Raw genomic sequence first — 20,580 nt, 5'->3', positions numbered from 1 at the left:
TCACTGATTTTTAATTTAAATTGTGAACGACAACGAACGCCAAGATCTGGACAGTGTAAAAGTTGACGAAGTTATTTAATTATTTTAGTGATTTATATTTAGAGCACAAAGGAAATTATTATCACTAAATATCCGTTGAATAGTAGAGAATATTTTTTTGCGCGAGTTTTAATTAATTACATCATAAAAATAGTTAATTATTTAATTAAATCGCGAACTCGAAACTGCGCGTCACTATCATGGCGAAGAAATAAACTTTAAGGCGACGCAAGCGCTATAGCAGCGACTATCGGAACGGACCTGCGCAGTAGAGAGCGACGCTTCGTCATGCGCAGAAGCCTTGAGCTCAGTCAGTCTCCCGGTTGATTGTTGTTTAAAGCTGCCGCTGTACTTCGTTTAAATAATTAATTTATTTATTACACAACACAGTTACACATGTCTTATTACTCTAAATAAGTTCTCGAGTGATCGAAACACATTTTGAGATAATAAATACATTGTGACAGTGGACATAAGCATTTAAATAAATTAAATTCAGTGTCGGCTTGGTTTAGCGTCATCGTACGCCGGGTTCGTTGTCGTCATTTTAATACGCGAATAAAAGTAATTAAATATTCGAGTGTAATTAAAATTATTATCTTTGAGTGATTACTAGAGTTTTATCATTATTTGTGACAGTGATTTTATTTATTTAGTGTGTGATTTAAGTTAAGAGTTATTAATTTGTGAGAGTGCTTGTGGCTGATCGGCGAGAAGTAAAAATGGCGGCAAATGTAAGTTGATTTCAAAATTTTTCAAAATGTTTTATGATTTTTTATTACTGAAAGTAAATTCATTTTATTAAATTTTTTTTCCAAATAATTATTTACGGGAAATGTAACGAAAATAATTACACTCGAGCTCGTTTTACTTAAAATCAAATTTTCGTAAGATCGATATGTATTTTAAAAAATCGCATGCTTGATATTCTGGGCCTGTACACAGGATTACTATACTGTCAAAAAAAAAATGACAATAAAATAAATTATTGAGTAAAATAAGTGAGACATAAAATCAATTAATAATATAATTTTTTTATTCATTGTTAATTATTGATTTTAATAATATATATGTATTTATATATATTTCTTGGCGTACAATGTAATGCTAGCAGGAGCTTTGACATTATTCGCTTCTACTTATAATTTTAAATTCATTTATTTATAATAGTAACGAATCATTAAGTAATTTGCAAGTTGTGCGGACTGTTGGATTATACAATTTTATTTTTAATTTTTTCTTTCATTAATCTCTGATGCAGAGGACCGTTTATTTCATTTACTCACGATTATTAATCGTGTAATTGTTTAGTCGATCCTTCTCTACTAATTAATTGAAATAAATGATTGCAATTATCATTAATTTATTTATTTACTTTTATTATTAATATCATTTTCATTATATTTTTATATATTCATTAATATTTATCTTGTCTCATGATTTTATTTTATCTTTTTCGTTTGTTGTATCACTAGGGGACGGATATTATTTATCATTAAATTAATAAATAAATTATTGATTTTTTTAAATTAATCAGTTATGAAAATTTTAAATCAAAGTTAGTAGCCGCCCCCCATCGCTATTGATTTGATTAAAAAAATAATAAAATAATATTATTTTTCATAAAAAAAAAAAAATTTAATTAATTTTTATTTTAAATTGATTCCAAAAATTTTCAGAGTGCATTAGAAAATTCTCTAGCTCTAGTTAAATATAACAATTGGCGCCAAAATATTTAAATTTGAAACTAAAATATTTTTTTTTACTTCTCACTAGAAAAAATTGAAATATAAAAAAAAAGCTCTCGATTCAATTAAAATATTGACACCTGTTTGAATTTTAATTTTAATAAATCAAACTAAAGACGACAACTTCTCTTAACTTCTACGATTTACAATTTATTTTAAATATTTAAAAATTTTCGCGCTACTTGTATATTTTAAGCCATAATCTAGAATATTTCCAAATGCACCCCATGAAAGGTCACTTTTTTTTTTCAAAATATAATTTGTTAATTTTTTTTTTTGTTATTTTATGACGTCCAAATTAAATTTATCAATATATATATATATATATATATATATGTATATATTTGTTTCCCGTGCATTCAATCTCTTTCATTCCTATATATTTATATAGATTTTTTTTTTCTGTAATCAATATATATTTCTTTATATTTATCAATCATTATTAATTAATATTAATACTACACTGTGAAAAATCGGGAGTAAATAGGGATTTTTTTATATGCAGAGAGATTTCGAAGTGACGCGAATTTTATTTAAATCCCCATTCACCGGTCCGGAGTTTTAATACTTAAATAAATTAATATTTAATAGAAACAGCTGTTAATTATAAACATAATTATTTAAATAAATAATTCAATGAGATATTAATAATTAAACTTAAAATATTATCTTTTTAATTTATAAAATGTTTTAGTAACTCACTAAATTATAATTTCATATATATAATACATAGTGAAAATATTAAATTATTGAATAGCTGTAGTGACATAGTTTTTATGGGAATATTTTATGTTTCGGTGCAATATGAAATGTTATCTCGTGATATGGTTAATGTAAGTCATACGACAGTTTGTGTCTCAGTGTAATTATATTTGTTAAAGTTTTATTATCAGCTGGTTATAATTTTTAAAAATAATTTCGCGTGAATATATGAAAAGGAAGCTCGTAATTATTTCCGTACTCAATATAAATGTCTAAATATCAAAGACCTAAGCTCACTTTGTCTTTGTAATTTTTTAATAATTAATATTTTCCGAAACTCCTTCGAAATGAAATTCACTCCAACAGAATTATATAAATAAAAAATCCACTTCGCGTTCACTTCGCAAATTTTTCACAGTGCATTAATAATAAATATGATGGATTTTTAAAATTACAACTAAAATGCCTTAAGCACATATGTCTAACATCTCCATTCAAATATATATATATAATATAGATTTAAACTATATATTTATTATTTGTTTTATTTATTTGTATTAAAGTAAATATTTGTTATTGATATTAATTACATATATTTAAGTATAAGTATAATAATAATCATGAATACTTCATATATTATTATCAACTACACTTTCTCTATTTTTTATTTGTTCTACTGTTCCATTTATTAATTAATTCATTAATTAATAATTATTTCATTAGTTGTAAATAATTATATCAGTAAGTGGTCGTTAATTGATAGTTTATTTCGATCAGTGAGATAATTTAATCATTTTTTTTTTTTTTACAATTTCATCAATTCGCATCAAATTTACAATTATACAATTTGCAATCTTAATTGCGACGTTTTTTTCTTTTATACAATCGTGATGATTTTTTTTTCTACAATTAAAACTGATTTACAATTGAGCTAAAATAAAATAATTCACCTCCTCACTGACACGAAAATTCGTACAGAAGATGATTAGAAATAACAAAATATAAGGAATTATATATTAAAAAAAAAAAAAAAAAAAAAAAAAAAAAAAAAAAATAAGGAAAAAAATTATAACAGTTTAAATTTTTATTTTATTACTCTGTTATAATTTTTAAAAATATTAATTCGGATTTATAATTTTTAATTTATTTAGCTACGGCAAGTTCTCCGCACGGATATTGTCCTCAGTGTCACAAAGTAAACACATTAAATTAATTAGTCGTAATAATAATAATAATAATAATTAACTAAATTTTTATTTATAAGAAGTTTATTTATTTAGTAAAATTTAACGTAAACTTTTTTAAATTTCGTTACTATTTTTTTCTATTCAACCCAACAATATTTAAATTTTAAAAATAATTCCTCGATCCGTGATTCATTTTATTTACATATAAATATAAATTAAATTTACGTATGTCTTTAAATCATAATTTTGCAAAATTAAAATTTAAATAATTTATTTTTTTAAACTATATAACAAATTTTTAAAAAATATTTCGTCTTATTATTTTTCTAAATTAAAACAAAATAAATTTTCTCCAATTATAATTAATAATAATTAAGAAAAAATTCTAAATTATAATTAATTACTGATAAAAATGAAAGCGAAAAAAAGTACGTAATTAAAACTAATTACTAAATAAAATAAACTTCTTAAATAAATTTTAAAAAAATGAACACTTACGACAATCCTGCAAGAAATAAAACGTATAAAATTAATAAATTAATAATAATAAAGATCATTTAATATTCCATTGGAAATAAATTATATGATCAATATATCAATTAATCAAATCTATTATTATTAATTACATAATTTTGTACCATTATTTTTTTTTAAATTTTCGAACGTTTTGCTTGACGCGACTTCACAGTGCGTCGTGATTTTTTATTTCCATCAGACGTAATGTCATCGACGGAAATTTTTCGTTTTGTGGGAACAGAAAGTGGTGCTTTTGGTGGTGCCATTACTGATAACTGTGATGTCGACTGCTGGGATAATTGATCTTGAGTTGATTCAGTAGGACTATCAAAAGCAATAGGAATGAAATTAAGTGGTTCAGCAAATGATTCTGCTAATACGCTGGCCGATTGATTAGCTAGTGCTTGCAAATCTTCAGCAGGCATCGGCATCGACTGACCGCATCCATTGCAAACAGGTATTGCTGGTGATTTTGATCGCCAGTACTGTAATTCTGTCTTGCATTTATTTAATTCCTAAAAAAAAAAAAAAAAAAACAAAGTTATTAATAAATAAATAATAGGGATGTGCGAATAGTTCGAACTTACGAATTATTTGTGTCAAATCGAATTGAATTATTCGTACACGGAAAAAAAATTGTAGTTCTAACCACAGTACTGAAGTAAAATATTGTAGTATCAATTACTCTAATTTGTATTAAAGGATACTATATAATTAGTACTGACTACTACACGTGTAGTTGAGGTTCTAAGTTGGAATTGACATTTTTGTACTCCAACTTGTAGTAACCTTAACTACAGCTGCTGTTGTGGTGACTACAATTTTTTCCCGTGTAAGTTTTCAAATTATTTGCAAGTTTTTAAATAATTTTCAAAAATTTTGACGTTCTAATTTGTAAATTGTCTGAGTCCATTTCAGAAAATCCTCAATTCATGTGAAGAAAAATTAATTTAAAAATTTTTTTTTCATCTAAAAATCAATTCGATATCTAGTATGTATAATATTTGTCTCCAGGTTACTCAAATAATATTTTTTTTTACTACCACTATTTAAAAATTGCACAGAATCAACAACTAAAAGCTATTGAGTTCGACAATTTGCTAATTAAAACGTTGATTTTTTAAAATAATTTAAATTTTTGTCAGTTTTGCTCTCCATTAAAAAATTACGAATTAGACGAAAAATTACAAATTATACAAAAAGTTACGGATAATTAGAAAATTTTCGAATATCTAATTCGATTTGATTAAATTCGAACACAACTCGCACATTTTCGATAATTAAATAAATTTAATATTTATTTTAAAAATTTCAAAGATTACTTAGGAACTAAATTAAAGATGCATCAGATTTAGACATCGATGCATCTAATAGTACCTTAGTAAATACCTGTAGCAGAGTGCTGAACTTTCTCGAAGTTTCTTCATTTTTTTTATCATTATCATCAAGCCGATTAGCGTATTCGAGAATTTGTTTCTGCTGTTCGGCAATTTTAGCTTTGCAAGACTTGAGGTCACGTCTCATCAATAATAACTGACTGTTATATCTCTTCATTCCTTGTTTTATTTTACGTATGCGTTTTCTGAGTACCATATTCGATTGGGGCGGCATATTTATCTCCAGTAATTCGGGCTCGTCGTGTAATGAAGGTCGGGATGAACATTCTATGCTACTGCTACTGCAATCACTGCTATCAGCCATTGGTAGAGTATCCAGACAGAGGAATGGTTTGCTTACGCTACTTGACGCTGTAAATAATTTATTAAATAATCAATTAATTATATATAATATATAATTATTACTGTTAGGCTTGAGGGAACGGTAGCTTTCTTTTTACAGCTGAGAAAAATGAAACGAAATTGCGTTAAAGTTTATACTTATGGCGTTTCCGTTACACTTTCCACGTGAATAAAAAGAGATACTTGCGGTTGGACTCAAAAAATTTGTTAAGAATTTTTTTTATGATAAATTTATTTTATTTTAAATATTTTTTTATACGAAATAAATAATAATTTTATGGGTTCGTGGTATTGATGGAGAAAAAAATTTAAATATACAAAGTAAATTATTTATTTTTTGAAATAAAAAATAAAATAAAATTCTGTGTACAAGCGTTCTTGTGATAAATGGAGATAATAATAATAATAGTAGTAGTTTACATACTTGAAAATGTGCTAGCAATATCAAGAAAATCACCAAAGCATGCAATTTCTGGCAGAGTTGGCTCAATGTGCTCTTTGAAAAATTCCATAGCCATTGTACTCAAATCAAATAATTCATCAGTAACTTTGTATGGCTTTACAAGTTTTGGTGTTACTTTGATGTAGTGTAAAACACGGTTAACTTCATCTAGAATCTGTCAAAAAAAAAAAAATTTCAATCTAAATAAAAATTTATGGAGTTAAATTTAAAAAATATAATTGGAATTAAAATGTCAAAAAAAAAAAAATAAAAAAAAAATCTGAAGTCAAAATAAATATTTAAAAAATTGAAGTCAAGACAAAATATTTGGAGTAAAAAAAATAATAAAAATTGAGTTAAAATTAAAGTCAATATCGATTGAAGTCAAAATAAAAATATTTGAGTAAAAAATAAAAATATATGGATTAATTTAAAATAAATATTAGTTGATGAAAAATAAAAAAATAAAATAAAACATTGAGTAAAGATAAAGACAAAATAATAATTACCAAACCAGGAAAAAAGCAGCAATGTTTACGTTCAATGTGTTTGCCAAACGTCATTTGTAACAAAGTAAGCCGCATGTGAACAGTTTCAATAATATCTGATTCACAGGACAGTGGATGGTTGCGACGAGCAGATTCACGTCTGGGCATCTTGGCTTTTATTCCATGAAAACGACTCAGCATTTGTGCTTGGACTCGTTGGAACGATGAGCTCAATATCGAGCCGCATATCGAATTCATTTGGTGGCATACCTAAACAACCGCTCTATCAATTCCTTGACTCCAATAATTTCTTAATTTAAAAAAGAAAAAACAACAACAACAAAACTAACCGGACGCATATTCGCGACAGTGTGGTAGTCCAAGTAGCTGGTGATTTTCTCGAAAATCTCTGGGGGTAGATCCAGGATATTAAGACTGCGTCTAGGTGCTGGTTCAGGCGAGGAACGAGCGCTAGCATGCTGTCCATGTTTACGTCCAGATTCATTGCCATCGACTTTGCTTCCCATATTACTAGACTGGCGAGTGGACACCATCTTGGCCCCTCTTCCCGTCTAGCTAAAAAATAAATAAACAAATAAACAACCAGCCGACGTATTCAAACTCTTCAGTAAGCAATTAAAAGTCTTTGTAACAACATCAATATTATTATTAACAGTTTAATGAGCAAATTTAAACCCTAATAATTTTCGGTTAACATTTCCCTGAATTTTGTCAACAAATGATTGAACATCAGTCTAATAGCAAAGCCCTTTAATTAACTCAATAGAATATCCGAGCATGTAATCAAAGACTTTAAACACAAGCACTTGGATATTAAAAAAAGTAAGCGAAAAAAAACCTCTGGTAGAATCGATCTCTCTTGCACTATTAACAAAACTACTATATATTCTCTTCTCTCTTTGGTGTCGTGCTGTAGCTATTCAACAACAATCCAACTGTTATTTCTCAAACGCAATCAACCTCAAATACACACGAGCACACACGAATTGAAAGAGCTTTTACATTCAGCTCCCTTTCGGTACTAAAAGAAAAACTAATTCCCTCTCTCTCTGGTTACTTTTCCTCTACTCTCTTCTTCTCTCATATATTTTTCTCTCTTCTCTATTCCTATTACTTTACTACCAAACTCACTACTCTGTACTCTCTTTCACTCATTTTTTTCCCTCTCCTTTATCCCCTCAGTAGTCACCAACCCCCTGCACTCTGCATTCCCTCCTGCCGTCCCTTCTATTCCATGATCCCAACAACGAGTTTCTAAATGCCAACAGATTCGTAAATTTTATTTTTTTATTTATTTATTTAATCCCACTCGATATTTTCTAACAAATCCCATCAAATAATTCAATTATTTAAGTAAATAAATAAATAAATAGATAATTTTACTCCAAGTTCGCACGTTTTCTGATTCAAAAAAAATTAAAACCGTAGCGCCGTTTTTTTCTTTTTTTTTTTTTATACAAAATATATTAATTAGTAATTAATATTTAAGTTAAAAAAAAATTATTGCGTAGGTTAGTATTTTAAAGCGACAGACATTTCAACGTCAATTTAATACCTTGACATTTTTTAATTTTGTTCACTAATTTTTTTTTTTAATTATCAGAAAAATTGTCCCTTTATTTTATGTACATAATTAATAGTTTTAATTAATTATTAATCACTTGAAAATTAATAATCTGCAAAATTAAACCGCACCCGATTCAAATAAATACTTGAGCGTTTATTTAAAAGGCAAATAAATAATTCCTGTAAAAAATAATTTTGTGTGAGTAATTAGACGTCAATTTAAAAACATGATTAGAAAATAATTGTTTTTTTTTAAGGATAAGTGTAAATAATTATGTATAAATGTATGTACGTCATGGAATTGTTTAAAATGGAGATATTAAGTGATGGATGACAACAAAGCAACTTACGTGATTTTATTTAATTAAAATAACACTGGACACTGGTTATTTTAATGTTTATTTAATTAACGACATGGATACGGGCTATTGGAGATATTTAAATAAATATTTATGTAAATATAAATATTTTTGTCCACTCCAATGACGGGTATTTATTATTTTATTTTTGTGCAACGACTGTGCGTTGAGCAAACGGTTTTTATGGATGTAGCTGTGTTTTGTCACTATTATTTTATTACTCAAGTATTTAATCACTTGTATGTGTGGGTATTAAAACTAGTGATCAGTGTAATATATATATTTACGTATTGTTCATAAACACAAAACACTGCTAAGTATCCACGGAAAATATAACTACGGACTAGTTGGGACATGGGACTAGTCCATTTCCTTTTCACTACGTTATTTATTTTTTATCTTTCTCTAGTTGTTTTTCCGTCTCACTTGTGAGTGATACATGTGGCGCTAGTTACTATGCGTGGAGTTTATTGGCAAAAAATTTTCCCTCTAAAATATTGTCGGTAATGCAGACTGGAGTGGGGGTGGAAATTTTTAGACAGGGGAGAGACGGAGAGATAATTGATAATGAAGATACCGAATGATAAGCAGTGATAAGTGTCACCTGTCATGTCACTTTTTTTTTACTTTTGTTATTTGAATTTTGAATTTTTCGCGGGAATTTTACCAGTATCTCAAGTAGCACAGACAACTTTAAGATGTCTTTTTAAAAGATGATTTTATTTTGTCTCAAAGTTTTTTTAAATACAAGACGTAAGGATATTGAACCTGGAAGTCATAGAAAAGTTTTGCTCTTTTTCTCATTTTCAAAAAATTCATCAATTGATAAGTTGTTTGGATGACATTTGATAACTATTTGTAATGTTCTTTGTATCGTCACTTGTAATCAGTCTTTAATTTTAAGCATCCATTTTTTCGGTGACATAAATTTCTGATTGTTTTGTTAACATTTTAGTGTCATATCAATAGGTCATAAAACAGCCTCAAAACTCTTATCTTAAAGATGTCAAAGCCAAGTGTGCAACTTTGGATGTAGTACTGAAAGACTAAATCGGAAGCTTGTTTATTTTAAATTTGAAAATAGAGGTGATTATTTTCATATATTTTTTTAATTATAAAAAAAAGTAAATCTTTAATCTAATCGTCATAAGCTTGGTCTAGGGGTCGTAGGGAAATTTTTCTATGAGTTTCAGTCTTCCGACTATCGTGCATTTAATTTTGGTATCGACTACCCGTTATAAGCCTTTTGATTTTAAACGTCAGATTTACGTTTTGTTACACACGCGACTATCCCGATTTTCCTGGTGCTTAAAGCGCTAAAATAAATACTTATCTTTTTACACTAAATGTAATTTTAATTATAATGACAACAGTATTAATTACAGTAATAATAATAATAATTTTATTGATGAACTTAATGCTCAATAAAACTTTTAAATTGTAACAGAAGCTTCAAATGTCATTCATCATTACAATTATCAGCAATAAATTATATTTTACTCATTAATGATTAAATTATTTTCCGCGAAACATAGATAGTAAATTATCATCATTAATTTTTATATTTTTTCCTACTCTTAGTTTATAATTGACAATTTTAACTGAGGCTGATAACGGACTCCAGTACGAAATTCCTTAGAGTGATTAAGTGGGGGAAATTTTTTGGACTCAGTAACTCCTGATTGAGGGAAAGAGACTTTTTACTAGCAGGCTTATAACGAGTAGTCGACTGTAAAAACATATATTTTTTGTACGTAGCTGAGGAATAATTTTGATGAGGAAAAATTTTATAATTCAAGTATTTAATCCGTGACTCCAACTGCGTCATATATTTAAAAAAAAATTTATGAATATCTGAATATTTATCGATATCATTTTTTATGCCATCACAATATCATTTCTAAATTTATTCTCGTGAATCCTTATCATCAATTTAAATGACAATTTATCATTTTTTAGAAATTAAAAACTTTTTTTTTTTTTTTTAAACCAATTTATAAATTTATTTACCAAAATGACAAACTAGTGACTTTTTTTATCAATTTTTTTTTTTTACTCCAAGTCCAAAAATAAAGTAACAAATTTCAAAATTCAAATTTACTTTTTTTCCCACCAAAAATTAAAAAAATATTCAAACAAAAATTAATGAATAGACTTATATTAAATAAAATTTTTTACTCTCAATACAATTCTATAAAAAAGTAAAAGTTTCTTCAATAATAATAATCTATAAACGTATCAATAAAAATGAAATGATTTTACTCCATAATAATAAAAACCTTATATAATTAAATGAGCGTGATTATTTAAATAAAATCTTAGATTATAATATGAATAAAAAAATCATTTCATTCCATTTTATTTCACCCTCTGACATTAATCAGACACATCAATCACCCCCACAATTAAATACATCTATAATTTTTATTATTAACAAAAAAAAATCCCATTGGTCTACAACATTCTTTCCTTCATCAGTTATGACTTGTGTGCTATGATGTTTAGTCCCCTCATCGTTTTTATGTTATCCCTACACTACACTTCTGACGGTAGAGTATTGTATTGCACATAATACCCGTTTCTTTACTCGTGTTTGTGCTATCGCGAGTTGACGGACGATATAATAGCTAACGCGAACTCAACAGTTCGAACTTAACTCCGTTGATTCAAAGGTGCGACGTTTAAATTTCGTGTAAAATGGATTTTAAAATTATTTTCATCACTTTTTTATTTACTTGTAAGTTTACTTTTTTTTATTTATAAAAATATGTCATATATTTTTTTCAAAAAATTTAAAAATTAAATTTCGAATCAAAGGATTTAAAAAATTAATAAAATTTATTTACAAGTACGATAATTATATTAAAGATAATTAATAGTTACAGACATTAAATTACATGTTTCTAAACAGTAAGACATTAAAATTATTTTTAATTGTCCATTAAAAACGTCCTTACATTGCTAATAAAATATTTTATCTATTTTTTAATTCCGTACCTTCTGTTTGCAATTTTATTTTATTTTTTTTAAATTCGCGGCCTTATAATTAAAAAAAAATAAAAAATTTCGGGACTAAACGTCGATATTAAAAATTTATTTATTTAAAATTATAGACAATAAATTTCAAATTTATAACTTATTAAATATTTCATTAAATTTGCATATGAAAAAAAAAATTCGGAAACTGTCAAATGAATAAATTAACAAAAAAAAAAAAAATAATGAATGAATAATTAACAAATAAATGAGTTTAAAATTATTTTTCAACATAATATGTACTAATTATTATTTATTTGTTTAAAAAATTAAATACCGCGAAGTTTGAAAAAGTTATTGTACTTAAAAATAAATTTTGCATAGTTTAAATATTTATTTTTTATTTCCATACGCATAATAAAATTTTTTATTATTTAAAAATAAAAAAAAAAAAATATTTTTTCATTTAAAAATAAAAAAAAAAAATTTTTTCATTTAAAAATAAAAAAAAAATATTTTTTCATTTAAAAATAAAAAAAAATATTTTTTCATTTAAAAAATAAAATTTGAAAGAATGCGCCGGCATCTAAAGTAAACTACCTGAAAGAACGGTCACATTTTTAAAGAAAAATTTTCTGCAAAAGTAGAATAAGAAAAAAAAAATTCTGCTGTCAGAAGATAAATGGTCTAGTAAAATCTTCTCACAAAGCAGAAAAAAAAAAAAAAACGTAACAGGATATTTTGTTCAAAACCGAACAAAAAACAAAGTTAGCCATTGACCGTTAGCTTTATCTGTTACAAGTAAAGAAAGTCACGTAGTATTCATTTATTTATTTATATTTTAATAATATAATCTATAATACACTTCGTGCATCGGTCATCCTAATATATTTTTTATACTTCCGGTAGCGTCACGACATGATGCATGTAAAGTAGTAAAAAAAAAATTTAAACAAAGTCAGAAAGAAAGAAATAACAATGCGCGATATAAAAAAAACCCGTGATACAAATATTAATTCAAATTAATCATCACCACATCGTGACATAACTTTTGTTTTTTTTTTTTTCTCTTATTCCTCATTTTTATTTATTGATAGGAAATAATAATTAACTGTTATCATAATTCTGACAGATTAATGTTCGCAGTTATTTATTAAGTTCATGTGAGACTGTTTCCTTTTACTATAAATGCTTACATGCATTTTTTACATGTTTACAACTTTTTTTTTTTACATTTGATATGAACGTATATATATCAAGAATAGAAATTAATCAACTGAGTAAATTTGCGGTAATGATTCTAAGAAATAAATAAAAATTAATACTGATTTGTCTTTAAATAAATACTGAGAATTAATTAATCATTTCATTCATTAATTAAAGGGACCGTCATTTTAAAAAAATTTATTTTGTCTAGAAAATTTATCTTGGGGTTAAAAGAACTGAATTTTATTGATTTATTTTAATTCCCGGATTGTAAAAAAAATTTAACGATAAACATTTAAATATGATATTGCGGTAAAAAAAAAAAAATATATATATATATATATATATATATATATATATATATTTTATCTTATACACAACCTTTGATACAATTAATAATATGTTAGAATAATACAATCGATTATATAAAAGATCATGCATGTTTACATATATAATTTGATATTTATGACGCTTTTAAAATATATCGAATACTAGTATATTTTACAATGTAATTCTTTTCATACAGTAGTTACATTACATCTGATAAATTCACTCATTCATTATTTATTTTATAAATTTTATTTTATTTTTAAACATGACAAATAGTGTATATCAAATTATGATATATTAACATATATTTTTTTTTATATACTCAAATATATAAATATATTTTTGATCAAACGATTTTTTATATAAAATTTTTCTTACCCATTAATTTACTTTTTAAAAAAAAAAATAAAATGTAAATGACCAAAGGTCAAAGACCTAGTACTCAATCACTTCATGTATATATATATATATTTACTAAATATAGATATACAAATACATGAGTGATCAGGTACTAGTTCCTCAATAGGGTACTGGGTTATTACCTAATAAACGTCATACTTTTTTTTAGTTAAAAAAAAATTTACCGTAAGATACTTTCGGATCTCTATTAAAAGTTTTCACTTAAAACATTTACTCAGTATATTTAAATGTATATATAATGTCTATTAAAACCCAGTTAATTTTTTCATCTCATACATAAAATTGCAGTAAAATAAAAATTTCCGTAACTTTTGACTCACATTTTGTTCTAGAACAAAAAAAAAAAAATAATTATTTCTCATTATAAATAATTGAAACAAAAATGAATCATATGAGCGCTATAATTAAAATTAACTATCGCGAGTTGATAAAAACTGCAGTCAATCACTCACAAATAATTGACAAGACGAATCTGTTTAATATCTTCGAAATTAACTCATCCTTATTTTTAGTTGATCAATTAATTAATTGATGTATGAAAAATGATTTATTTTCAAATTTCAATACATTGTTAATTACAAATATATATAAGTTGCTAATTAAAATTAGTATATAACATTACAAGTTAATTGTATTACGTAATTTAAGATTTGAATTTCAGAATCACATAACTATAACAATCTCCCACCTATAGTATTTTAATATATATAATAATATATATTTATATAATAATTGTATAACAAAGATACATCTAGATTTTAAAAATATATATATTTTTTTAACTCGAAATCAGTTTCCGATTGCATGAAATAATTGTTAAAATAAATTTTATTTATAAATACACGTTTTCCTCATTGTCCTTGATAATAATGGGACAGGATAACTCGTGACAATAAAATTTCATATTATTCTGGAGTCTTTTGCCAACTAGGTGAAGGATAATATCATCAATTGCTATATGAATACATATATAAAAAATTTTAAATAAATATTTATTTTAATTTTTAAATTTCTCAATAAATACCCAAATAAATTTATGTAAATTAGTGATATTTTTAAAAATATGTTAAGTAAATAAATAAATTTATGCCGAACAAAAATTACCCAACTAAAAAATTTATTATTATCATTACTTTAATTTCACAAAAAAAAACAGAGGAAATGTCTGTTAACATATAATATATATATATAAATAAATATATATATATGTATCAAAGATTGTTGGAAATGATAAACAATGCAAGAGATCGTTGGTTTAAAAACAATGAAAATCTTAACGGATCTTACGCAGCAAATAAATTCTCACGGTATTTAAATTAAAAAAATTTTTTTTTTTTTTTTTTTTATAATTTTTTTTATTGGGATTACAACATTTACATTGACGCTAATAGTAAATATAAAAATTTTTTAACTACACACACATATATATATATATATATATATATATATATATGTATATATATATATATATATAATGAGTATGATATCGTAATTTTATTTGAAGGTCGAGGACTTGTATGTAAACTTATTAATTGAGACTATTACGTTTATACGTATGTCTACAGTCTATATAAATATATAAATATATATATGTACATTTTTATTATATATATTGCAATAAGTTACTTTGTCATGAGTACTGTCATATTTCCGATGACAAATAAGACAGCTACTGAATTATTTATTTTATTTAACAATAAATATATCAAATAAATTAACAGTTAATTTTTTTTATAATAAATATATGAAATATCTTAGAAAAAAAATTTTTTTAAATGAATAAATTGATGGAAACACTTTTATTATTTTTTAGATAAATCATCGGGGCATCACAACTTCAGTTACGATGGGATTCTCGGTACGTAAAGTCATTGACTTTGTTTACTTATGATAAATTATTTTTATTCATGATTGCAGAAACATTTCTTATACTTTTTTTTGCAGGACCGCAATATTGGAACAAAGAATTTCAAACTTGTAAAGGAAAACATCAATCACCCATAAATATTGAAGACCATGATGTCGAGGACGTTAGATTTCCTTCACTCAAATTTGTGGGCCTTCAAGAGCCTCAAGAAACAACGCTTACTAATAATGGGCACACTGGTAATTTTTTTTTAAATTCCCGGTAAAAAAAAAGTTCATAGGATTTAAATAACCTCAGCCCTGTATGGGGATTATATTATTTAAATACCACGTGTTTATTTATCATTTAAAATTATCAAATGAAGCTTTTCTTTGTAATGCGGGTTTAAGATAAACGTCAAAAGATTCAATTCTCAGTTATGTGAATTAAATATTTTGCCGTTTTGGAAAAAAAAGAAAAAATGATGATTAAAAAAAGAATTTTAAGTTCTCTATAAAAAAAATTCTACGTGGGAATCCTATATGGCGTTTTTGGATGGTTTCCTACAGGAATCCAGCATAGATTTCTACTCTCTATCCAAAAGTTCCCATAGAGTTCACTGAAATTGGTCAAAAATCCCATAGAAACCAAGTAGAATACAAGTTTATTAGATTTTATGGGGTTTTTGATCCATTTGAGTAGATTCTATGGGATTTTTTGGATATGGTATAGATTCTTATTTGATTTCCCATGGGAATCGACACTATCCCAAATTCATATGAAAATCTAATATAGATTCCTATGGAGATTTTTACAATCATTTTCTATGGGAATTCAAACTATGCCAAAATTTATATGGAAATTTAGTATGGATTGCTATGGGGATTTTTACAATCATCTCCCATGGGAATCTAAACCATGATAAATCCATATGGGGATCTAGTTTAGATTTCTATGTGGGTATACCTAGTTCACTATGTATATTAAATTTTTCCATAGAAATCCAGGTATCCAGTTTCCAATATAAATTTATAATATAGGAATTCAGGTATCCAGGGTCCTGTATATATTTTTATATGGAAATCTAAGTACTCATACTTTTCTATATGAATCCGTAATTTTCTATGTTAATTTCTATGAATCTTTATATAAATCTATAGTTTCCCATATGGATTCCTATGTATATCTGTACTTTTCTATATTAATTCCCATAGACCTTTATATAAACCCACAGGTTACCATATGGGAATCCAGGTATCCGTAGTTTCCCATATAGATTCCTATATAAATCTGTACTTTCCTATGTTGACTCCCATATGAATTCTTATATAAATCTATAATTTTCCATATGGATTTCCTATACGGAAATCCAGGTATCCATAATTTCCCATATAACTCAGTACTCTCTTATGTTGATTCCCATGGATTTTTATATAAATACTTAATTCCCCATATGGATTTTTTATATAAATCCATAATATTCTCCATGGATTTTATTAATAGGGTTTCAAAAAATAAATTATTTAAAATAAAAATTAACGACAGAGTAATTAAAGTATCAATTAATAACCGATCGAAAGTAATTACTACTCATAAATTAATATATTTTTAGTATTAATTACATTCAAAAATCCGGAACTTATAAGAATATATGGAGGTCCTTTGGATGCGTACCCCTACGTCTTCAAACAAATGCACTTTCACTGGGGTTCCGACGACAACGAGGGCTCTGAAGATCGTATTAATAATCACGCATTCGCGATGGAACTCCACGCGGTCTTTTACAAAAAAACTTACGGATCAATGGAAGCCGCGGTGCATTATTCCGATGGTCTCGCAGTTCTTGCTTACTTTGTGGAGGTAATTTTAAATTAATTTAATTACTACATACATTGATGTATTCATGCTACATAATTTTTTAGGTCGACGAATTTAATGAATCATATGAACCTCTAGTGGCAGCACTTCCCATGATTGAAGAAGTTAACACAAATATAACACTAAATGCACCAATAAATCCCGAAAAATTATTACTACCAGGTGAAATAATTGTCTCTAATTACTATACATATCACGGGTCTCTTACTACTCCTCCATGTTCAGAAGTCGTCATATGGATTGACTTCAAAGACTCATTCCGTTTAACTCATGAGCAAGTGAGTCTTAATTTATTTTATAATTATTAATTAGCACAGTCGTCATTAATTATTTTAGCGCAGTCGGAGTAACTTCGGCTATTAATTTAAAATATTCATAAAATTTTTCTTTAAAAACAGATCGAAGCGTTCAGAAATGTGAAAACATTTGGCAAACAAAAACTTACTCACAACTTCCGGCCGGTCCAGTCTCTGGAGGGGAGAAAAATTTTCAACAATGTTGTGATAAGTGACCTGTATGATAATTCTGGAGAAACTAAACCAACTTCTTCGTTATCGATAACATTTTTCGCACTACTGTTTGCAATTCCACCAGAATTATGGTTTGCATTCTTCGGTATTTAAATTAAGTGATTTTTTTTAAATTATTTATAATTTATAATAATTAAGGTTAGAGACCCAATGTCCACTTAATATTCAAATTTAATGATCCTGAAGTTAACAGACAATTTAAACTTTTTTCAACAAATCAGTTACAAAAAAAAAAAAAAAAAAAAAAAAAAAAAAAAAAAAAAAAAAATGGACGTGTAGAAAATTTTAAAAACTATAGGTGCATTTTTTTAAATATTTTTTTTTTGTTAATTTATCATTTTAAAAAAAATCCAAAAATCATAAGACATCAGCAAACTTCAGTATCATCCAATTTACCGGCTATTAATTCTTGATCTGGTATTGAGTCTGTTACTTCAATTAACTCTGAGTCAAAATATAATTAAGAAAATCTCTGGGTAATTTATTTATTATTTAAACGAGTGAGAACATGACTTTTAAGTAAATAATTAAATAATTAAGAGTGCGACTGTACATAGATGAGAATAAATTTTAAATGTGATACTTAAATATAATTTATTAAATAATTAATTACTCTTAAGTTATAAATAATAATAATATCAAATATAAAAATTATAAAGTTTATTATCTATCAGGTAAAACTTCATACTTATACAATTATCACGTTTTTCTCAACTAATTTTCGCCAACTCTGGTAAATTATCCGCTTTTCCTTTTTTCAAACGATCGAGAATCAACTCAGCGATGGCCTTCTGTGTCTGACGTTCTAATTTTTCAAATTTTTTAGATACGTCACGTTTCAGATCCCAATCAGGTTTCCGGGGAGCCAAGCTCGCAATGTCCTAGATTCAAATTTATTAGAGTTAGTAAGGAAAGAAATAAATAAAAAATTTATATTGTAGGGATTTGAATTTAATAATTGATAAAAAAAGAAAACTTACAAGTTCTTCAATGACCACTTTGGACTGAGCTGCAGACAATAGATCTTGGACTTCTGATTCAACGTCACCTGGTTTAGCATCTTCGAGGACGTTTTCTTTTAAATTTTCATCTTGTGGTTTATAACTTCGGAATTTTGGTCTGAAATAAATTATTTAATAAGTTAATTATTTTTTTGATACTAAAATTTTTTATTTTTTTTTCTCAACAACTCAGTAAGAAAAAAAAATATGCACATGTAGAAAATTCAAAAAGCTATAGCTGCAATTTTTTAAATATTTTTTTTTTCTTCAATTTATCGTTTTAAAAAAATTCAAAAATTATCAGACGTCAGGAAGTTTTATTATCATAGATAATTGTTAATATGAATATTCCAGATATGAGACATTTTATAAAGTTTAAAATAAATAAATAATGAAAATTAAAATTTTAAAAAAGGCGCGTACGGATTTTTCATTCATCTCAATACGTACTTTTTTAATTATTAGTGTACTTACACTTCATTCATTTATTCAAAAATTTAAAAAATTTCTACCTGTCAGTTACATTCACATTCATCTGTCAAATACCGGATTATTTTTGAAATTTAAATAAATATTACAAAATAAAACTTACTTGGGTAAATTTCCCACTGCATTAGGATTTTCTTGTTTCTCATCATTTTTTCGTTTTAATTCAGCTAATCTTTGTTTTCGTTTAAGAGCTTCCTCAGCTAAAGATCCAATTTTCTCTTCCGTCATTTTAATTTAAAAAATAAATATTTGAACTATCAATAAAACTCATTAATTTATATAAACTTTTATTTATTCCACCAAATGTTTCTTTTATTTTGCAGGTTAGATCCCTACGAGTGCGACTCTAGAGCCACTATTAAGTTGGCGCGGAAATTTAATTATTTTTAATGAACGTATTTACCAAAAGATTACGCTCAAAGTGCTCTTTCAAAATCCGCAATTGCTCCAGTCATAAAATTAACAACTAATTAATTATCATCAATTAAAAGTACGAAACTCATTTTGTGTAAAACTCGATAAATAAATTTTATTTTTTGTATTGATCGCGGTCACTAAATTGCTCCCCTTTATTTCGATCGAAAGCAGTGACTTAATTGATGGAATATTGAAAATTAATGCTAATTAATTGGAATCGTAATTACACTGCATAATTTAATTGACTTGTGACGTCAAGGTGGTAGTAGGGCAGCGCAGAAAGTGGGAAAAAGGGTGCGCATGAGTACGGCTTTTTTAAATTGGCGGGAACGATTTAATTTTTTAATTCTTTAATAAAATTTTTTTTTGAAAAGGGCATAATAACTTGGAAATCATCAGATTTTCGTAAATTTCTGCTGTTAATAGGTATTGAAAATCAATTTATTTATTGAGTTATACACAAAATGAGTTTCGTTTTTTTAATTGATAATAATTTATTAAATTTTAATTTCATGACTGGAGCAATTGTGGATTCTGAAAGAGCATTTTGAGAGCAATTTTTAGTATATCGTTCATCAAAATATATTAAATTTCCGCAGCAACTTCATAGTGGTGACTCTAGAACTGACGGAAAGAAAAAAATTCAGTTCAAAAACGAGTACAATTTTCATTCAACAGAT

General features: G+C 26.0%; 3 protein-coding genes across 6 annotated transcripts; 1 reads left to right on the top strand and 2 right to left on the bottom strand.

Moving 5' to 3' along the window:
• Positions 1–1,082: 1,082 nt before the first annotated feature.
• LOC103579465 (F-box only protein 28) lies at positions 1,083–9,221 on the bottom strand. Of its 4 annotated transcripts, XM_053739160.1 has the most exons (7): positions 8,799–9,221; positions 8,438–8,628; positions 7,212–7,437; positions 6,883–7,131; positions 6,356–6,548; positions 5,570–5,940; positions 1,083–4,707 (listed from the first exon to the last, which is right to left on the bottom strand). In XM_053739160.1, the coding sequence occupies exons 3-7, from the start codon at positions 7,413–7,415 to the stop codon at positions 4,327–4,329; spliced, it is 1,398 nt and encodes a 465-aa protein (XP_053595135.1). In that variant the 5' UTR covers positions 7,416–7,437; positions 8,438–8,628; positions 8,799–9,221; the 3' UTR covers positions 1,083–4,326. The 4 variants fall into 4 exon arrangements, with proteins under 4 accessions (XP_053595135.1, XP_014300151.1, XP_008559087.1 ...); XM_014444665.2 differs by lacking the exon at positions 8,438–8,628 and having other exon boundaries at positions 8,799–9,220; XM_008560865.3 differs by lacking the exon at positions 8,438–8,628 and having other exon boundaries at positions 5,582–5,940; positions 8,799–9,218.
• A 2,100-nt stretch (positions 9,222–11,321) lies between these two features.
• Positions 11,322–18,575, top strand: LOC103579039 (carbonic anhydrase 2). The gene is made up of 6 exons (XM_053739159.1): positions 11,322–11,544; positions 15,553–15,597; positions 15,684–15,845; positions 17,198–17,445; positions 17,508–17,741; positions 17,862–18,575. The coding sequence occupies exons 1-6, from the start codon at positions 11,505–11,507 to the stop codon at positions 18,084–18,086; spliced, it is 954 nt and encodes a 317-aa protein (XP_053595134.1). The 5' UTR covers positions 11,322–11,504; the 3' UTR covers positions 18,087–18,575.
• Positions 18,576–18,638: 63 nt separating this feature from the next.
• Positions 18,639–20,187, bottom strand: LOC103579466 (coiled-coil domain-containing protein 12). Its single transcript, XM_008560866.3, has 3 exons — positions 19,587–20,187; positions 18,974–19,112; positions 18,639–18,874 (listed from the first exon to the last, which is right to left on the bottom strand). The coding sequence occupies exons 1-3, from the start codon at positions 19,709–19,711 to the stop codon at positions 18,704–18,706; spliced, it is 435 nt and encodes a 144-aa protein (XP_008559088.1). The 5' UTR covers positions 19,712–20,187; the 3' UTR covers positions 18,639–18,703.
• Between the last annotated feature and the right edge of the window lie 393 nt (positions 20,188–20,580).

This window comes from Microplitis demolitor, chromosome 5, assembly GCF_026212275.2.
Source record: "Microplitis demolitor isolate Queensland-Clemson2020A chromosome 5, iyMicDemo2.1a, whole genome shotgun sequence".
In the NCBI taxonomy this organism is placed as follows: domain Eukaryota; kingdom Metazoa; phylum Arthropoda; class Insecta; order Hymenoptera; family Braconidae; genus Microplitis; species Microplitis demolitor.
Note: the sequence above shows the minus strand (reverse complement) of the source record. Positions and strands in the feature narration are given on the sequence as shown.